Source organism: Sorex fumeus, unplaced genomic scaffold (assembly GCF_029834395.1).
Source record: "Sorex fumeus unplaced genomic scaffold, SorFum_2.1 ptg000063l, whole genome shotgun sequence".
In the NCBI taxonomy this organism is placed as follows: domain Eukaryota; kingdom Metazoa; phylum Chordata; class Mammalia; order Eulipotyphla; family Soricidae; genus Sorex; species Sorex fumeus.
In genome coordinates, this window is record NW_026606120.1 from 84463270 (window position 1) to 84480052 (window position 16783).

Consider the following 16783-nt stretch of genomic DNA (forward strand, 5'->3'; position numbering starts at 1 on the left):
CTTTGTATTCACCAAGTTCTGTGAAAGGATGGACTATGCTATCTTGTTTATCAGGAACCTCTGATTACTAATACAGTATAGCTTTCAATAGATATCTTTGAGGAGTTTGAGGACCAGGACTTACCCCTGATTCTGTGCTAAGTCACTCCCAGAAGTACTCAGGGAGCATACGTGGTGCCTGGGATTCAACTGGAATTAGCTGTATGTAAGGCAAGCACCTTACCATCTTTCTGGCCCCCAACATGCTACTGTACAAGAATGCATTCTTTAAATGAATAACACTCATTAAGCTAGATGATTTTTTTCAATCTGGCATTATCTTTAGCAATTGATAATAACTGTTTTCTGCAAAGCTCATATAGCAAAACTTAATGCCCTTATTGAAGTTAATCTCCCATACCATAAAATTTATCCTTTTTAAGTACACAAGTATTTTCAGAATATGCAAGGCATTAGAAATACATTGCCACAAATCAACTTTTGAATATTCTCATTGCCCCCAAAAGATCATCTCATACATTTTTACTGTTCTCACCTTCAAGAAACCATTAATCACATTCTTTTCTCTATAGACTTGGGAAAACACTTTAATAGTTAGGGTGCCAATTTAATATTAATGACAGAGTTGGAAACATTTCTTACCTCCACAATAACTCTTATAAATCCAATCAAGATAATGGGTGGAAAAAATATCATAGCAGTAATGTAAGTGGGTATACGCGACTCATGCATAACAATGGTATCAAAGAGGATGAGTGAGACCTACGAAGCAAGTTGAAATATAGTGTTTATCAGTCTTAATCAGTCCATTGGTATTTCAGATGCATGATAAGCATGTAAGATGGCAAATCCAAAGAACTCCCTTCCTTTAAACAATCTCTGCAAACTCTTTGCCAAGGTACATCTAGAGGTTCATGTCATCATAGTTTTGTATTTTCATGACCTCACATTCTGTATTGTTCTCCCAAATCACTCATTTCTGAAACTCCCATTAAGTCCAATTAAGTGACTTCTCTTATTCCACTAGATTTACAAATACATACACAAGTGTGTCATTTTCTCCTTCTTAGCTATTGGGATAAGACAGGGTCCAATCTTCATCAAGGACATGGTCTACAACTCAGTAGGCTAAGAAGGTTCTTCCACTATTGGGCTGAAAATATGGCCTGAAAGATTGATTCCTCTTTAAATAGGGGATGAGATGTTGTCACATCTCATGTGACAACCCATGAAGTTGTCACAGCTGGGACAGTGTCATGGATACAAAATCACTAGAGACTATGAATTCACTCAAAGATGTGGAGACATCTGCTGACGTTCCGATCACACCCACTATCACCAAAGGACAGCTATTCTAGTCACCAGCATGATATACACTTTAAACAATCTCATGAGGAATTAAAAATTGACCTCAGTTCTTAACAACAGCAAGGTTTTAGTTATACTAAGTACAGGATAAAAGATAGATTTTTCACAGAAACAGACATATCCGCAGCCATCCTGATCAGTTTTATTCGTAACTGAAAGTTGTGTAAAACATGAAGTGTACATGTGAACTCTTTATCCATCTTTGCTGGATATATGTGAGAATGTTTTCTTATTTTGTTTTGTTTTGTTTTGGGCCATACCTGGCAGTGCTCAGGGGTTACTCCCATCTCTGCACTCAGGAATTACTCCTGGTGGTGTTCAGGGTACTATATGGGATGGTGGGGATTGAACTGGGGTCAGCCACATGCAAGGCATGACTCATCAATAAGTTCTACTTCTCTCTCCCTTGTGTAGTGTATATCTAAGGTATCAACTTTCCCATAGCTCAAGACAACGATGATTATATATGAATTGCATTGAAAGTTTTGGAATGGACACTATTTCTTTTTAGTTTATTTTTTAAAACTATTGTTCTATTTTTGTTCTTTGTTGTTATTTTTGTTTGGGGGGGTCCACACCTAGAAGTTCTCAGGGCTTACTCTTGCTCTGCACTCAGGTATCACTCCTGGAAGGGCTCAGAGAACTATATGTGGTACTGGGGATCAAACCTGGGTTAGCTACATGCAAGGCAAGAGCCCTCCTCACTGTACTATCACTCCAGCTTCAAAGATACTCTATTTACATGTTTGTAACTGTACTTACAAAATAGAGGGCAAATGACCAAATGCCACTATTTTTTCTCCTCTTGCGAAAAAGAAATGATATCACATATGTCATGAAGACCAGAGAAGTTGCAAAACCAAGCATAATTACAACCTGAAAATAATTCAAATAATATCAAGGTTAAAACAGGAAATATTTAAAATATCTATTTTGCATGAATTATTCATGGTTTAAAAATTATGTGTCACAAAATAAAACTATTTTAATTATATGAAATATTACTGTTAGATACATTTTGTGAATGTCCTGATGCTGTTTGCATAAGATATTACTTACCAAGGCAAACAAAATTAGTCCCGATAGATGAATGTCCTGAATAGCTTCAAGTATTACAATTAGATTAAGAGAAATGAGAATAAAAACATAAAGGGTGACATCAACCAGTGCCTGTCCACACCAGTAAGCAGAAGGAAAGAGTCCGGAAGTCCATAGTTGGGACTTACAACTTTTCTGATTAAAAAAAAAATAAATAGAAAGATATTTAGAGGATCAGTTCACATCCAAATCCAAAACAAGCACATTAGAAAAAAATATAAGTAGCCTAAATTAAACTTAGAATTAAAATTACTCTCAGCATTTTAAAACTTCTAAGAATTTTTTCCTGAAAAATTTTAGTTTAGGTGCTTATTATGTGGGAACTTGACGTTGAAGGAGAGTATTTTTGAATTTTATAAACTTTATTCGCAACCACCTGAGTTCACAAATAAAGAACAGAAATGTGGGGACCAGGAAGGTAGCACAGTGGTCAAGGCTATGTACTTTGCATGGGACTCCAGTTCGATTCCCAGTACTGCATGGTTCCTGGTATGGCAGGAATAACAGGTATGGCACTGGTGGTTCCCAGCATGACAGGGCCCAAACAGTACTGCATTCTCAGGACAGAGAGTTAGCCTGTCTGTTCTGGTTGGCCAAATATCAACAGGAATGGCTCTAGAATTTTCTGAGCTCTCTTTGACTGTCTCCATCCTCCAAAAGTAGGAATAGAAAAGTGTGCTGGGGATACATTTCTAAGCTAAGCATTTTCCTTGCATATGTGAGGCCCTGGGTTCAGTCCCTTCTCCACACACACACACACACACACACACACACACACACACACACACACACGCCTCAAGAATAGTGGCTACCATAATGATTAAAAATCAGTCCTCTGCTAAAAGTTATTGTGTGCTCCAAAGAAAAATAAATTCTCCATAACCCAAATATATTCTGGAAGAGTTGATGGTTCAGAACAGTGAGGGATGATTGCTCCAAATCTGTTTTAACTCCTTTACCTAGGTAATGGACATAACCAAATATAAATAAATATAATTCTAAAAGTTGTGTTCACTCTTGCAGAAGAACTACTCAGGTTTTAAATTTCGTCCTCAATTCCAATCTAAATGATTTCTTCCAATAGTTAGGGAAATAATACAGTTGAAGTTTTATAATGTTCCTCTTTGAAAGTATACATTAACTTGAATTGCTATGAAATGATTGCGTTTTTACTGTAATTCTAAAATGAAAAAGTAATTTGACTTAAAAATGCACCACACTTGAAAGAGATGAAAAATTAAGTTATTATTTAAATTAGGAATACATTTAAATGGCTTTTTCACAGGAAAATGTTTTGAATGCACAGCACTGACAACTAGGACTGAAGTATCTCAAATATCTTTTTTTTTAACACGCCCCCATCATTCCCTCTTACTTGGTAATCGCCGACACTGCTCATGGCAAAGTAAGGAGAAATGTTGCAGACCACCAAAAACAAGAAAATGGTACTCTCAGGCAGCCCAAACCAGCTCAACAAAAGTAACTGTTGATAGAAATGGTACTTTAAATTAGGGACAATTTTAGCAAATGAAGCAAATACTAATAATCATATGAATGTGTTTTTTCATGTATTGGAAAAAGTAAAAAAAGTAAAGGCCCTCCCGTTGATCATCGATTTGCTCGAGCGGGCCCAGTAACGTCTCCATTGGAGACTTTGTTGTTACTGTGTCTGGCATATCGAATACTCTTGGTAGCTTGCCACGCTCTCCGAGAGGGGTGGAGGAATCGAACTCGGGTCGGCCATGTTGGCTGCGTGCAAGGCAAACACCCTACCCGCTGTGCTATTTTACATATAGTTCATCAACATTTATGGATGGAGCTGAGGGGGGATAATTTGTGATCTTTGAGCACAAGGCTTCACCTCCTAGGAAAAAAGAGACATAAAATATACAACTGGGACATTTGAGGGTGCATGTCAAGAAGGATTAAAGCATTAAAACCCCGTGGAAGTAAATATGGAGACCAAATGGGCTATGAGGACGAGATGGAAAGGTTGCGCATTTTTCTGCAACTTAGATGGGATTGGAAGTGAGTCGGAAAGTAAAAGATAAATAGTATATAATATCATAAATATGCAGTCTATAAAAAATAGAGGGATTACCACAGAGATTGGCAGACATAAAAGAAGAACAACCAATGCTGGTGCTGATGTAGGGAGAAAGGGATTCTCATTCATTGTTGGTGGGAATGCCCCCTGGTCCAACCCTTTCTTGGAAAGCAATATGAGCATTCCTCCAAAAAATTAGAAATTGAGCTTCCCTATGACTGAGCAATACCAGTTCTGGGAATATACCCTAGGGACCCAAAAACACACTGTAGAAAAAAAAATCTCCATTTCTATGTTCAATGCAGCACTACTCACAATAGCCAGAATCTGGAAATAACCCAAGTGCCTGAGAACAGATGCCTGGATAACGAAACAATGGTACATCTACATAATGGAATACTATACAGCCACCAAAAAAATGAAGTCATGAAATTTGCTTATAAATGGATTCACATGGAGAGTGTCATGCTGAGTGAAATGAGTTGGGAGAGGGACAGACATAGAATGATTGCACTCATTTGGGGGATATATATTTTTAAAAAAACATAGTGTGAGACTGGACTGGAGCAATAGCACAGCGGGTAGGGCGTTTGACTTGCATGTGGCTGACATGGCCCACCCAAGTTCGATTCCTATGCCCCTCTCGGAGAGCCTGGCAAGCTACGGAGAGTATCTCATCCACACGGCAAAGCCTGGCAAGCTACCCGTGACATATTCGATATGCCAAACACAGTTAACAAGTCTCACAATGTTACTGGGCCCGCTCGAGCAAATTGATGAACAATAAGAGGACAGTGACAGTGACAGTGTGAGACTAATGTCCAAGGACAGTAGAAACAAGGATCAGGAAAACTGGCCCACGGTTGGAAGCTTACTTCAAGGTGGCAGAGGGATGGTGTGGGGTGTGGGGGGGGCAGGTGTTGAAATAGAAAAGGGATCACCATGACAAAAGATTGTTGGAACTGATCACTCTGAGTAAGAATGGCATGCTGAAAGTAGGTAAAGGAAGAAACTTGATAACCTCTCAGTACCTATATTGCAAAAGGAGAGGGAGGGAGGGAGGGAGGGAGGGAGAGAGGGAGGGAGGGAGGGAGGGGAAAAGAAAGAGAAAGAAAGAAAGAGGGGGATAGAGAGAGCTTGCAGTATACTCTGGCTGGACAGTGGTGGTGGCATGAGGGAAACTGGGTGGGAAAAGTGCACTGGTGAAGGGTTGGGTGTTGGAACAATGTATGACTGAAACCTAGCCATGAACAGCTTTGTAACTGTGTATCTCAATTAAAGTGGTTCCATTAAAAGGGGTGATTCAATTAAAGGGAGGGTAATTAGGCAATCCCCAATGGAAACAAATTCTGAGATGATCAGTAGAGCTGATTATGGGATAATGGTGGAGGGATCTTAACACACTGGTGGAAGGATTGGAAAGTAGCTCTGCAACTGCAAAATAACAGCTTCATTATTATTGTAAATCGTGATACCTCAATAAAAATAAATTTTACTAGTGAAAAAAATAAGATAATGGTACAAAATATTGATTTTCATGATGTATAAGTCATTAATATCCAAAAGCTAGGGAGATAAAAACAGATTGCTTGTCAAATTTCTCTTTGTTCAGAATGAACACATCTGGTACTTACTACAGTAGATGTGCTTCTCGCCATTCGAATATACTGTGTGTGATTAAACATTCCAAGTAGCCCATTACTGATGACGTTCATGAGAATAGGAAAACAATGCAGTCGTTTGGTGTTGCACACAATAGAAAATCTATAATCCTGCAACCGAAGCAGAGACAACTAAAATAAAGCATGTTGATTCTAAATCACCGACAAAGATTTTATAAATAAGATTCAAACAGTGCTACCTTCTAGCTATGTGACCATCTTTAAGTTAACAGTCCAGTAAATTTCAGTTTCATGCGTCTAAGACCATCATAGAGATGTCACATACATTTGGCAATTTTAATTAGTGTTACTAGTTTTAGATCATCTTGTCCCCATTTCACCCATGAGAAAATATCAGCAAAGGGAACTTTAAAGCGATTCTAACAGACAGCCTGAATGCAAAACATCAACAACCACAAAGCAACTGAACGGGGACTTTCGAATAGAGATCTTTTGCTAGAGTTCATCCAATCCTCATGATCAAAATGAAGTGTTTTCGCACTTTCTCAGAATGTTTCTGTTCTTGATGTTTATGAAAATATTGGTATCTCAATAAAGATGGACTATATTATTTAACCACGATTTGGAGCAATAGCACAGCGGGTAGGGCATTTGCCTTGCACGCAGCTGACCCAGGTTCGATTCCTCCGTTCCTCTCAGAGAGTCGGCAAGCTACTGAGAGTATCTTGCCCACACGGCAGAGCCTGGCAAGCTCCCCGTGGCATATTCGATATGCCAAACATGGTAACAACAAGTCTCACAATAGAGACATTACTGGTGCTCACTCTAGCAAATTGATGAACAACGGAGGACAGTGGACATCTAACCTTTCATGCATCAGCATATTAGAGAAGTAATTAAGTACCAATAAGCTATCAAGAAATATCATTTCCTGGGGGCTGGAGAGATAGTGTAGCAGGTAGGGCGTTTGCCTTGTACATGGCTGACCTGGGTTCGATCCCCACCACCCCAATTGATACCCCATATCTGCCAGGAGTGATTCCTGAGTACCGAGCCAAGAGTAAGTCTGAGCACCACTGGGTGTGCACCCCCAAAACAAACAAAATATCATTTTCCAAACTGGTAACAAGATGACATTGTTTTTGACATAAAGTGTAGGTGGAAACTAATTCAATGATTCCTCTTTTTGCTTCTGTTTTTGCTTTTATTTCCTTATAATCAGAAACAGATGTAGTTTTATTTAATGTGGCAGCCAATTTTTTATTGGAGTACAAGAAGTAGAGAGTTGCTGATGGTTAGGAAGTATTCTCAATACTCATTTTTGCTGAGAGATCTCTTTTGATTTGCTCTTTATCCAAATCCAAATATCTTGAGATAGTAGACTGGAAACACTTTTGTCTTATAGGTTTCATATGGCTCAAATAATATTTAATGGTTTTTCTTCTAAAACCATCTTCCAGAAGGGCAATGGAGAAGATTATCCATGAAATCTCCATTTGAGATTTCTACTCAAATCTCTTCGATAGCCATGTCCACCTGCTGACACACCAAATTCCACAGGATGGATATGTTATTCCCAATGTTCTCCCTTCAGAAATCCGACACGCCATTTCGTCAGTAAAGAAATGAACAGCACCTGGCCCAGACAAGGTCAGAACTGAACACCTGAAGAACCTGCCATCAGTACTCATCAATACGCTGGCTCGGCTCTTCACATGCTACCTGTCTGAATGCAAGGTTCCATCCCAGTGGAAAACCAGCAGGACTGTACTACTGTACAAGAAGGGAGACATCCATGACATTGGCAACTATCACCCAATCTGCCTATTGTCTGTCATCTACAAGTTGTTCACTCGAGTCATCCTGAATAGGATTGGCAGAACACTAGATGAAGGACAACCATGCAAGCAAGCCAGGTTCCACAAGGATTCAGCACCATCGACCATATCCACATGATAACCAAGCTCATTGAGGTTTCTCGGGAGTTCAAGATGCCGCTCTGTCTAACGTTCATTGATTTGAAGAAGGCCTTTGATTCTGTTGAGACAGAAGCGGTCATTGAAGCCCTAGCCAATCAGGGCATTCAAACTCAATACATCAGGATCCTCCGTGAGCTGTATTACGGATTCACTACCAGGATCTCACCATTCTACAAAGAAGTAATCATTGATGTCAAGAGTGGGGTTTGGCAGGGTGATACCATTTCACCGAAACTCTTCAGTGTCACCCTCGAGAACATCATGCGACGACTGGAATGGGAAGGAATGGGAGTGAAAATAAATGGTGGGCAACTACACCACCTCCGCTTTGCTGATGACATTGTTTTAATAACACCAAACATCAGCCAAGCGGCACAAATGCTGGCCGACTTTGACTGTGAGCGTGGAAAGGTAGGACTACAGTTGAATCTTACAAAGACAATGTTTATGAGAAACAGCCTCATTCCTGACACCCCATTCGCTCTCAACGGAACGACCATCTCCGAATGCAACAGCTATGTGTACCTAGGTCGAGAAGTCAACATGACAAATGACCTGGCACCCGAGCTGCGCAGGAGGAAGAGAGCGGCTTGGAACGCCTTCAAGAGCGTCGAAGAAATAGCTAAGAGGACGAAGAACCTCCGGCTCCGGGCACATCTCTTTGATTCCACTGTTCTTCCTGCATTAACATACGCCTCAGAGACCTGGGCCCTATGCAAACAGGATGAGAACGCTATTCGGGTCTCCCAAAGAGGAATCGAAAGAGCTATGCTTGGAATATCACGTTTCATTCAAATGAGAGAAAGAATCCGGAGTTTTGACCTCCGTTGGCAATCAAGAATCAGGGACGCTGTCTCGTTTGCCAGGGTGTCAAAAATCAGATGGGCTCGTCATGTAATGAGATTTAGAGACGACTGCTGGACTAGAGCCGTTACTGACTGGATTCCACAGGATGTCAAAAGACCACGTGGCAGGCCACCTACCAGATGGTCAGACTTCTTCATCAAGATCATGAACGATCATTTTGAGGCTCTTCGTGTTCCTAGAACGAACAGACGCCATTGGGCTACACTAGCACGCGACAGGGACAAATGGAGACGTTGCTGGCACCCGCTCAAGCAAATCGACGATTAACGGGAAGTCGAGTGATCAAGTTTCTTCTAAGAATACAAACATATTTTGTGGGAGGGACCAGGCACAGTTCAAAAGGCTGAAGTATATAATTTGCCTGCAGGTGTCCTTGGTTCCATTACTGGTATTTCATGGTCTCCAGAGCATTACCGATTTCTGGGTGTAGTCCATTTAGATATATAGTATTACATAGATTATATATATTGATTATATAATATATAATACATAATGTTATATGTGTATATATGCATCTGTATATACATATACACATAGCTGGTTAGTCTTCTATATAACTTCAGTTCCTAATAATATTGTTTGGCAATTATAAGTTCAATACTTTGAGTTTGAGTATCACAATTATATTTAGCTACTTTCTAATTTAAAAAAATCTAATTCAAATAATAAAATATTGGCCTTTTAAAATAAAAAAATCTTGTGCAAAAATGCAAACTTTACTGTTTATTCAATAACGTTACACAATGGTTTTTAGAAAAGTCATTGTGTGCTAGTCAGGCTGACTTCCTTAAGTTTTTTGAACAGTTACAATGTAGCACTTTATTCATTAAAGCAAAAATGTGAGGCAAGGCACACATACCTTCTGTTTACCAGAAACTATGATAACTCCATTATATGATGGATCCTCTGTGCCATTTCTATTTTCAAAGTCGTCTACTTCCAGTAGTATATTTTGTTGTTTAACTGACTTTATAAAATCTTCAATATTTGATTCTAATAATATTAACAGAAGACCATACAAACACACAAGCAATAAAACATATAAAAAATTTTAAACAAACTCTACACATGTTCATTGTCAATAATTTTACGGTAGTAGAGCAAAGCATTAGGCATCACAGTCATAGTATTGACCCATGAGAAGGAAATCACTCTGCCATCTTCTGTTATCAAATCTCCTGGTGTAATTAGCTCACTTCATAATTCTTTATAACGCAAATTAGCAAGTTACTGTGAAAACCAGATCACACTATTCTATGGCTGAAAAAAGTACACTTGAGGGGCTGGAGAGGTAGTACAGAGGATACTTGCATGTGGCCAACCCAGGTTCAATTCCAGTCACCCCATATGGTGCCCTGATGTCTGCCAGGAGTGATTCCTGACCACAGAGGCAAGAGTAAGTAAGCCCTGACCACTTCCAGGTGTGGCCCAAAAAACAGAAGTAAAAAATAAAAACATAAAAATCCACTTGAGGCGCTGGAGCAATAGCACAGTGGGTAGGGCATTTGCCTTTCATTCAGCCGACCTGGGTTCTATTCCCAGCATCCCATATGGCCCTCTGAGCACTGCCAGGAGTAATTCCTGAGTACCGCCAGGAGTAATTCCTGAGTACAGAGCCAGGAGGAACCTCTGTGCTTCACCAGGTGTGACCCAAAACAAAACAAAACAAAACAAAACAAAAACTCCACTTGAAGTCAAAACATTTGTGGAGACAGCAGTTATCTGAGGGATACTCACAATTATATAGCTGCAAAATGATTGTTAAAATATTACCCTTTCTCCTTTATTTTCTGAATTAACAGAAAATATGTGCATATCACATTTATTTTACATATTTATATCTATATGGTATTTGTATATTACATAAGCATATTTTAATTACATAAATATATTTTCCCCTTAGAAAGTAGAAAATACAAAGAGTGATATAATCAGGTGAACATTTTTATGTACCCCTAAAAAAATGCAGATAAGAAAGAAATTCATTTCATTTCATTTCATCATCCTGTTATTCGTCGATTGCCTCGAGCAGGCCCCAGTAACGTCTCTTTCATCCTAGCCCTGAGATTATATTCAAGGTTATTTAGGAGAATGAGACCCATAATTTTTACTGGTATTTGGCATATTTGGTACGCCACGGGGAGTTTGCCAGACTCTGCCCTGTGGTCAAGAAAGAAATAAGCTGATAAAATTCCCTGGTTTGCAGTAGTCAGAAGTAAAAGTTTGCAGTAGTCAGAAGTAAAAGTTGTGAAGGTGCAACCCTTTACTGGGTCTTTAAATTCGAGCTGTTCAGACTCAGGGAGGCAGGGAGGCAGTCCTGATGCTCTGGACGGGCTCCATAACCCATCAGATCCACCTCTGGGTCAGTCAGAGGCACTCAGGTCAAGGTGGCATTGGAATCCTCCTCTGCTCAGCACAGAACAGAGAGCTTTTTCAAATTCCAAGAACTAGGCAGATGAAAGGATTATTTAGAAAAAATACAAATATGAATTTCTAGATCCTGCCAGAGAGTCACTAGGTATAAAGATGCCATATTTATGGTGAAGATTAGGATACTGTAACAAAGAGGATTGAAAATAGAGTAGCTGAGTCAACATGGATACTCAAGTATCTCTACTCTCTATTCCACAAGTTAGTGTATGTGTGTGTACGGGGGAGTGTGGAGGGGGGTTGTTGGCTTGTGAATCTTTTGGGATATTCAGATATCATTCCTGACTGGCCTCAGGGAACCATATGGAATGCTGAATATTGAACCCAGGTCAGCTGCATGCAAGAGAAGTGTTCTGCCCATTGATTTATCTCTCCAGCCCCCAAAGGTTTGTTATTTGGGGAGGGGAGAACACCTGGCAGTGCTCAGGGCTTACTTCTGACTCTGTGCTCAGGACTCAAACCTAGTAGGGCTCAGGGGACCATCAGAAATGCTGGAGATAGAACCCATGTCAGCTGTGTGCAAGACAAGTGCCCTAACTACTATATTATCACTCCAGCCTTCTACTCCACAGCTTTTAGAAAGGTTTTTCCCGCCTTGCCCCATCAGCTCCAAATCAGACCAAAGCTGTATGGTCTATTTTGTTTATGAATGAAGCATACATGCACGTTTTCTTCTCTCACAATTTTCTTCCCCTCTCCAATGTGCCATTTAACAATTAAAATGAAAGTTCTGGTTTTAAATTTTGTTTCCTCTCACCTGTGTTATTGATGATCAACAGGCTGGTACGAGTTTCTTGGGGAAGTTGTCCAGGAGAGAGGAAATAAAACTCAGGTTTAAATTCCCAGTCAATCGTTTGATCTAAGAGACCATACACTATCCTTTCCATAATGAAAGGGTAAATTGCAATTCCGAATACCAACAATCTATCAATGAAGGGGGAAAAATCACTTTGTAAATCTATAGCCATTGTATTCATCAGACACACATTTCACAAATATTTATTAAATGTCTATTCTATTCTATGCCATGATTATTGGGACAAATATTTTGAAATTATGTTACTAAATGCTGGTTTTTACATAATCACCAGGCTATCAAATGATGAAAAGGAAACGGGCGAGTGTATGTAGCTGCTCAAATGCCAACATACTGGTATTTACAGTTACTTAAACCGCAGGTTATACTTTTCCATACAAAATGTTCATGCATTTTTCCATGTAGAAATGTTGAATATGGGTGGGGGTGGTGGGAGGGATACCGGGATCATTGGTGGTGGAGAATGGGCACTGGTGAAGGGATGGGTACTAGATCATTGTATGACTGAAAAGCAAGCACGAAAGTTTGTAAGTCTGTAACTGTACCCACGGTGATTCATTAAAAACATAATAATAAAAATGAAAAACAAGTTAAAAAAAGACATATTGAATCGGGTGTTATGATTTTAAATTCCATTTTCGTTTTATCTTTTTGGAAACTCATTATCTCACAAAGCTGCAGTACTCTGATACTCACAGGGCCAAAAGCTCTTTTCTTCCATGCTTTAATTTTAAGAAACGAAGCCTGGCCATTGCACAGACCTGCATTCGCCATAGACCCATGGCACTCACAGCTTTCCTCATTGCAGTGGATGAAGAGTGAACTTGTTCCATTTCATGCAGACTTTTGGTGTCTCTCATCACTTCTGAGTGTTCAAAATCTGCATCTGCACACACCCATTGTTATTGTTTTTTGGTTTTTTGTTTTGCTCTTTGGGTCACCCCAGCAATGCACAAGGGTCTTTCCTTGCTCTGCACTCAGCAATTCCTCCTGGCGGTGCTCTAGGGACCATATGGAATGCTGGGATTCGAACCCAGGTTGTCCGGGTGCAAGGCAAACACCCTACCCACTGTGCTATCACCCCAGCCCCACATTGTTATTGTTAATGCTGTTCTTGAGGCATCACAGCTTTGTCTTTTGTAGAGGTAGAAACTGTCTTAGTTTGTGGATGCAAAGCAGAGGGTGCTATAAACTAACGAAGGTTGTGACTTCCACATTCATTCAGCACACTGTTAAAATACAATTCATTTTATTTCAAATGAGTAGTTCACTAATGGGTGATCCCAATGTGTCCAGTTTTTCAAAAGACAGAAAGCCTCAGATGTAACAATATTTGGGTGGATACTAAGAGCTTCTCTCTATAGAACTAGTCAGTTATTGATGCTGTGTGTCTGCTATTAAGCTGTCAGCAACCTAGATGTGTAGGTAAAATATTTTTCACTAATGGCCAATTTGAGACCATTATACCTGTGTCTGATTCCAGCCTACCTTACTTCATGATTTTAATTTTGCATGATTTTGATGCACATCATTAAAGTGCTGATGGATCTGATTTTCTCATACATAAAACAATACCTTAAACTTGCCGAAAGGCTGATTATTATAGAGAGGTCATGCCACATATTCACAGACTGATCTAAATGTCTGGCATAGATTATAATACATTATAGCACTTGTCAGTATCATCCATTAAAAAACACAGGAAGTGAGCCTGCCTTTCCTCATTAAGACCCCAGCAGAATGTTGTATGTTAACTAGTGTAAAGAATTTTTTTGTATTTTCATTTTGATTTTAGTGAGGCATTATTTAAACATCATGATTTACAGAGCTATTCACATTGCTGTTTTCTCAGGTATTCAGTATTCCAACATCAATCCCACCACCAACATACTCCTCCCTCCACCAATGTCCCCAGTTTTCACCCACCCCCAAGTCTGCTCCCTTAGCAGGCATAAAATAGCTTATATTGCTCGTTACAACATATGCCTTGTAAAGGTGTTGCTAAAGTCATGGCTTGAGAATTTACTGAGTTGTTTGGTGTGAGTTGAACCTTCTGTATTATTCTATCTGTTCACTGAGCTTAGTGGGCTTCTACTCAGTTTTTCCATCGAATTTTCTGTGCTTCTACTGGGCTGTCAGTCTGTGAAATTTGGAGGTGTTGCCCAACCAGACACTGTAGGAGCTTTGGTGCTGGAATGATCAGTAGATGCATAAAGAAAGAAATTTTTAATAGAAATATCTGCCCAGACTTTACAGCCCTCATTGAGTGCCTTTTATGTCCTAAATGAATTCAGGCAGCCCTGAACATGTGGAAATAGGAGAAAATTGTCCAAATGGAAGGCAAATAGTTTGCAAAGAGTAATATTGTCTTTTCCAAGAAGGGATCTATGTTCAGTTCTCATGAGATCGGGGGACACTGACTGCCATTCCCCTCAAGCAGAGTCAAATTCGGGATTTACCATGTTCTTCAGAGTGAATAAGGCTTTGTAGAAAACTGATAACTGATTGGAAATTTATGTATATAAATGCAATAAGAGGGTTTACCTTGACTGATAGCTGATCCTCCTTCTAATTTCATGAAGATGTCACTCAACGTTGACATGGAAACATCATAGCTTATCACACCCTGGCCAGCGCCCTGTTCCAGATCACTGAAAAGCTCTAAGGCAACACAGCAAATAAGACACAATGGAAATACTTGATCTATGACTAGACAGTAAATTAGTATATTTAAGAGATGATGCAGAATACTGTTCAGGATATGTGTCTTTGAAAGAGCACAAAAAGCAAAAGCAAAGTTTTATTAGAAAGCTCTTTATCTTTGAAATGAAAATGTCAGAATTTTTCCCCATTCTGTCCTCAAACTATTCACATTCCATCTTCTATTTTCAGTTCTCAAATATTCTTCAAACAATCTGGGGTGAATGAGACCTGTCAGAAAGAAGTCTGTCTCTCACCTCTACATCACAAACTAACATACACATTTGTTGTTGATCCTACCAAGGTTTAACTCTGATTTGTGTTTTTTTTAAAAATGGGCTGGAGCGATAGCACAGCGGATAGGGTGTCTGCCTTGCACGCAGCCAACATGGCCGACCCGAGTTCAATTCCTCCGCCCCTCTCGGATAGCCCGGCAAGCTACCGAGAGTATTTGATATGCCAGACACAGTAACAACAAAGTCTCCAATGGAGACGTTACTGGGCCCGCTCGAGCAAGTCGACAAAAAATTATTTAAAATTTATTTTTATTTTGGGGGCCACACCTGACAATTCTCAGGTGTTTCTCCTACTTGCACTAAGGAAACATTCCTGGTGGTGCTTGAGTGACCATATGGGATACTAGGGATAGAACACAGGTTGGCTGTATGCTAGGCAAGTGCCCTACCCAATGGACTATCTCTCTAGCTCCTATTTCTGTTCTGATTTCCTCCAGTGTCTCAGGACTCAATCTATGTACACTCTTCCAATTCCTTTACATTAAAGCCTCTGATGCTGATGATTCCACATTTCATTCTCACTCTGTCCTCTTATTTCCAATGTTCTATAGCCAACTGCATATTCCTGGTCACTGACATCCTAAATTGGGAGTCTTAAAGCATGTGTAAAACACATATTTCCAAATTAGAGCACAAATTTCTCCTGCTCTATCTATCTGACCCACCATTTCACAACAAATGGCACCAACTTCCACCCAGCCTTCCAGTCAAAATTCCAGAAGTTCCTCTTAAATCCTACATTTCCTTATGCTCCATAAATTGGTCACTGAACAGATGTTTTTGCTTCAAAATGTGTATCAAATGCACACATTTCTATCAAGCATTTGTAGACCAAAGTAGCCCAATTGAAAAGTTTTATCTATACATCCAAAATGGTAATTTAGCCATACTAACCAAAATGATTGACTTCCCAATGTCTACTCTTGTTCATCCATGATGACATTTCATATCCAGAGAATGCAAATATAAGTTTCAACACACAAATCTCCCATTTAATGACTTCCCATAGTTTCTTGATACATTTTAAAATATCAAAGACCACATCACATCACAGATTCTGATGCTCTACTTGAGTGAACTCTATTGTTCTGCCTGATTTTGTCAATGAGAAAGTCAAGACACAGACGGGGAGTAGGACAGAACTTGATTTCGGTGCAGTGGGTTCAGAGGTCGAGATGGGTCTGGGTCACGGGACTCTAATCCACTGACAAATATTCAAAAACTGATGTTGTAGTTATACTCTGAAACTACATTCCAAAGTGTTGAAGCAAGATTAACAACAAATTTTGACTTATGTTTAAAAAAAGATGTTTTACAGCCATCCATCAATAAGGCTTAACTACAGTTACAGCCATGCCTCACATAGGGCAAATTGTCCTTTTGCATAGCTCAGGATAAGCTTTTGCAACCCTTATCAGAGACGGTTGTACTTCTCATGATCTGTTAGGGATTCACCCCAGGGTCTCTTAGCCAGCGCTCTTAAATTGCTCTTAAATTTTTTGGGTCTAACTCTTACAAACTTTTAAACCTTCCTTGATCCTACAGTATATGGATGATGT

General features: G+C 39.6%; 1 protein-coding gene across 1 annotated transcript in view; it reads right to left on the reverse strand.

Annotated features, from left to right (window-relative positions):
* The window catches only part of ABCA6 (ATP binding cassette subfamily A member 6), a 64763-nt gene that overhangs the window by 18568 nt on the left and 29412 nt on the right, over positions 1 to 16783 (reverse strand). Inside the window, exons 18-26 of the mRNA XM_056127257.1 lie at positions 14773 to 14889; positions 12925 to 13114; positions 12169 to 12335; positions 9841 to 9974; positions 6148 to 6285; positions 3842 to 3949; positions 2428 to 2601; positions 2131 to 2244; positions 643 to 762 (exon numbers count right to left, since the gene is read on the reverse strand). Coding sequence (XP_055983232.1) covers positions 643 to 762; positions 2131 to 2244; positions 2428 to 2601; positions 3842 to 3949; positions 6148 to 6285; positions 9841 to 9974; positions 12169 to 12335; positions 12925 to 13114; positions 14773 to 14889 — 1262 coding nt within the window. The remainder of the gene's footprint in view (positions 1 to 642; positions 763 to 2130; positions 2245 to 2427; positions 2602 to 3841; positions 3950 to 6147; positions 6286 to 9840; positions 9975 to 12168; positions 12336 to 12924; positions 13115 to 14772; positions 14890 to 16783) is intronic.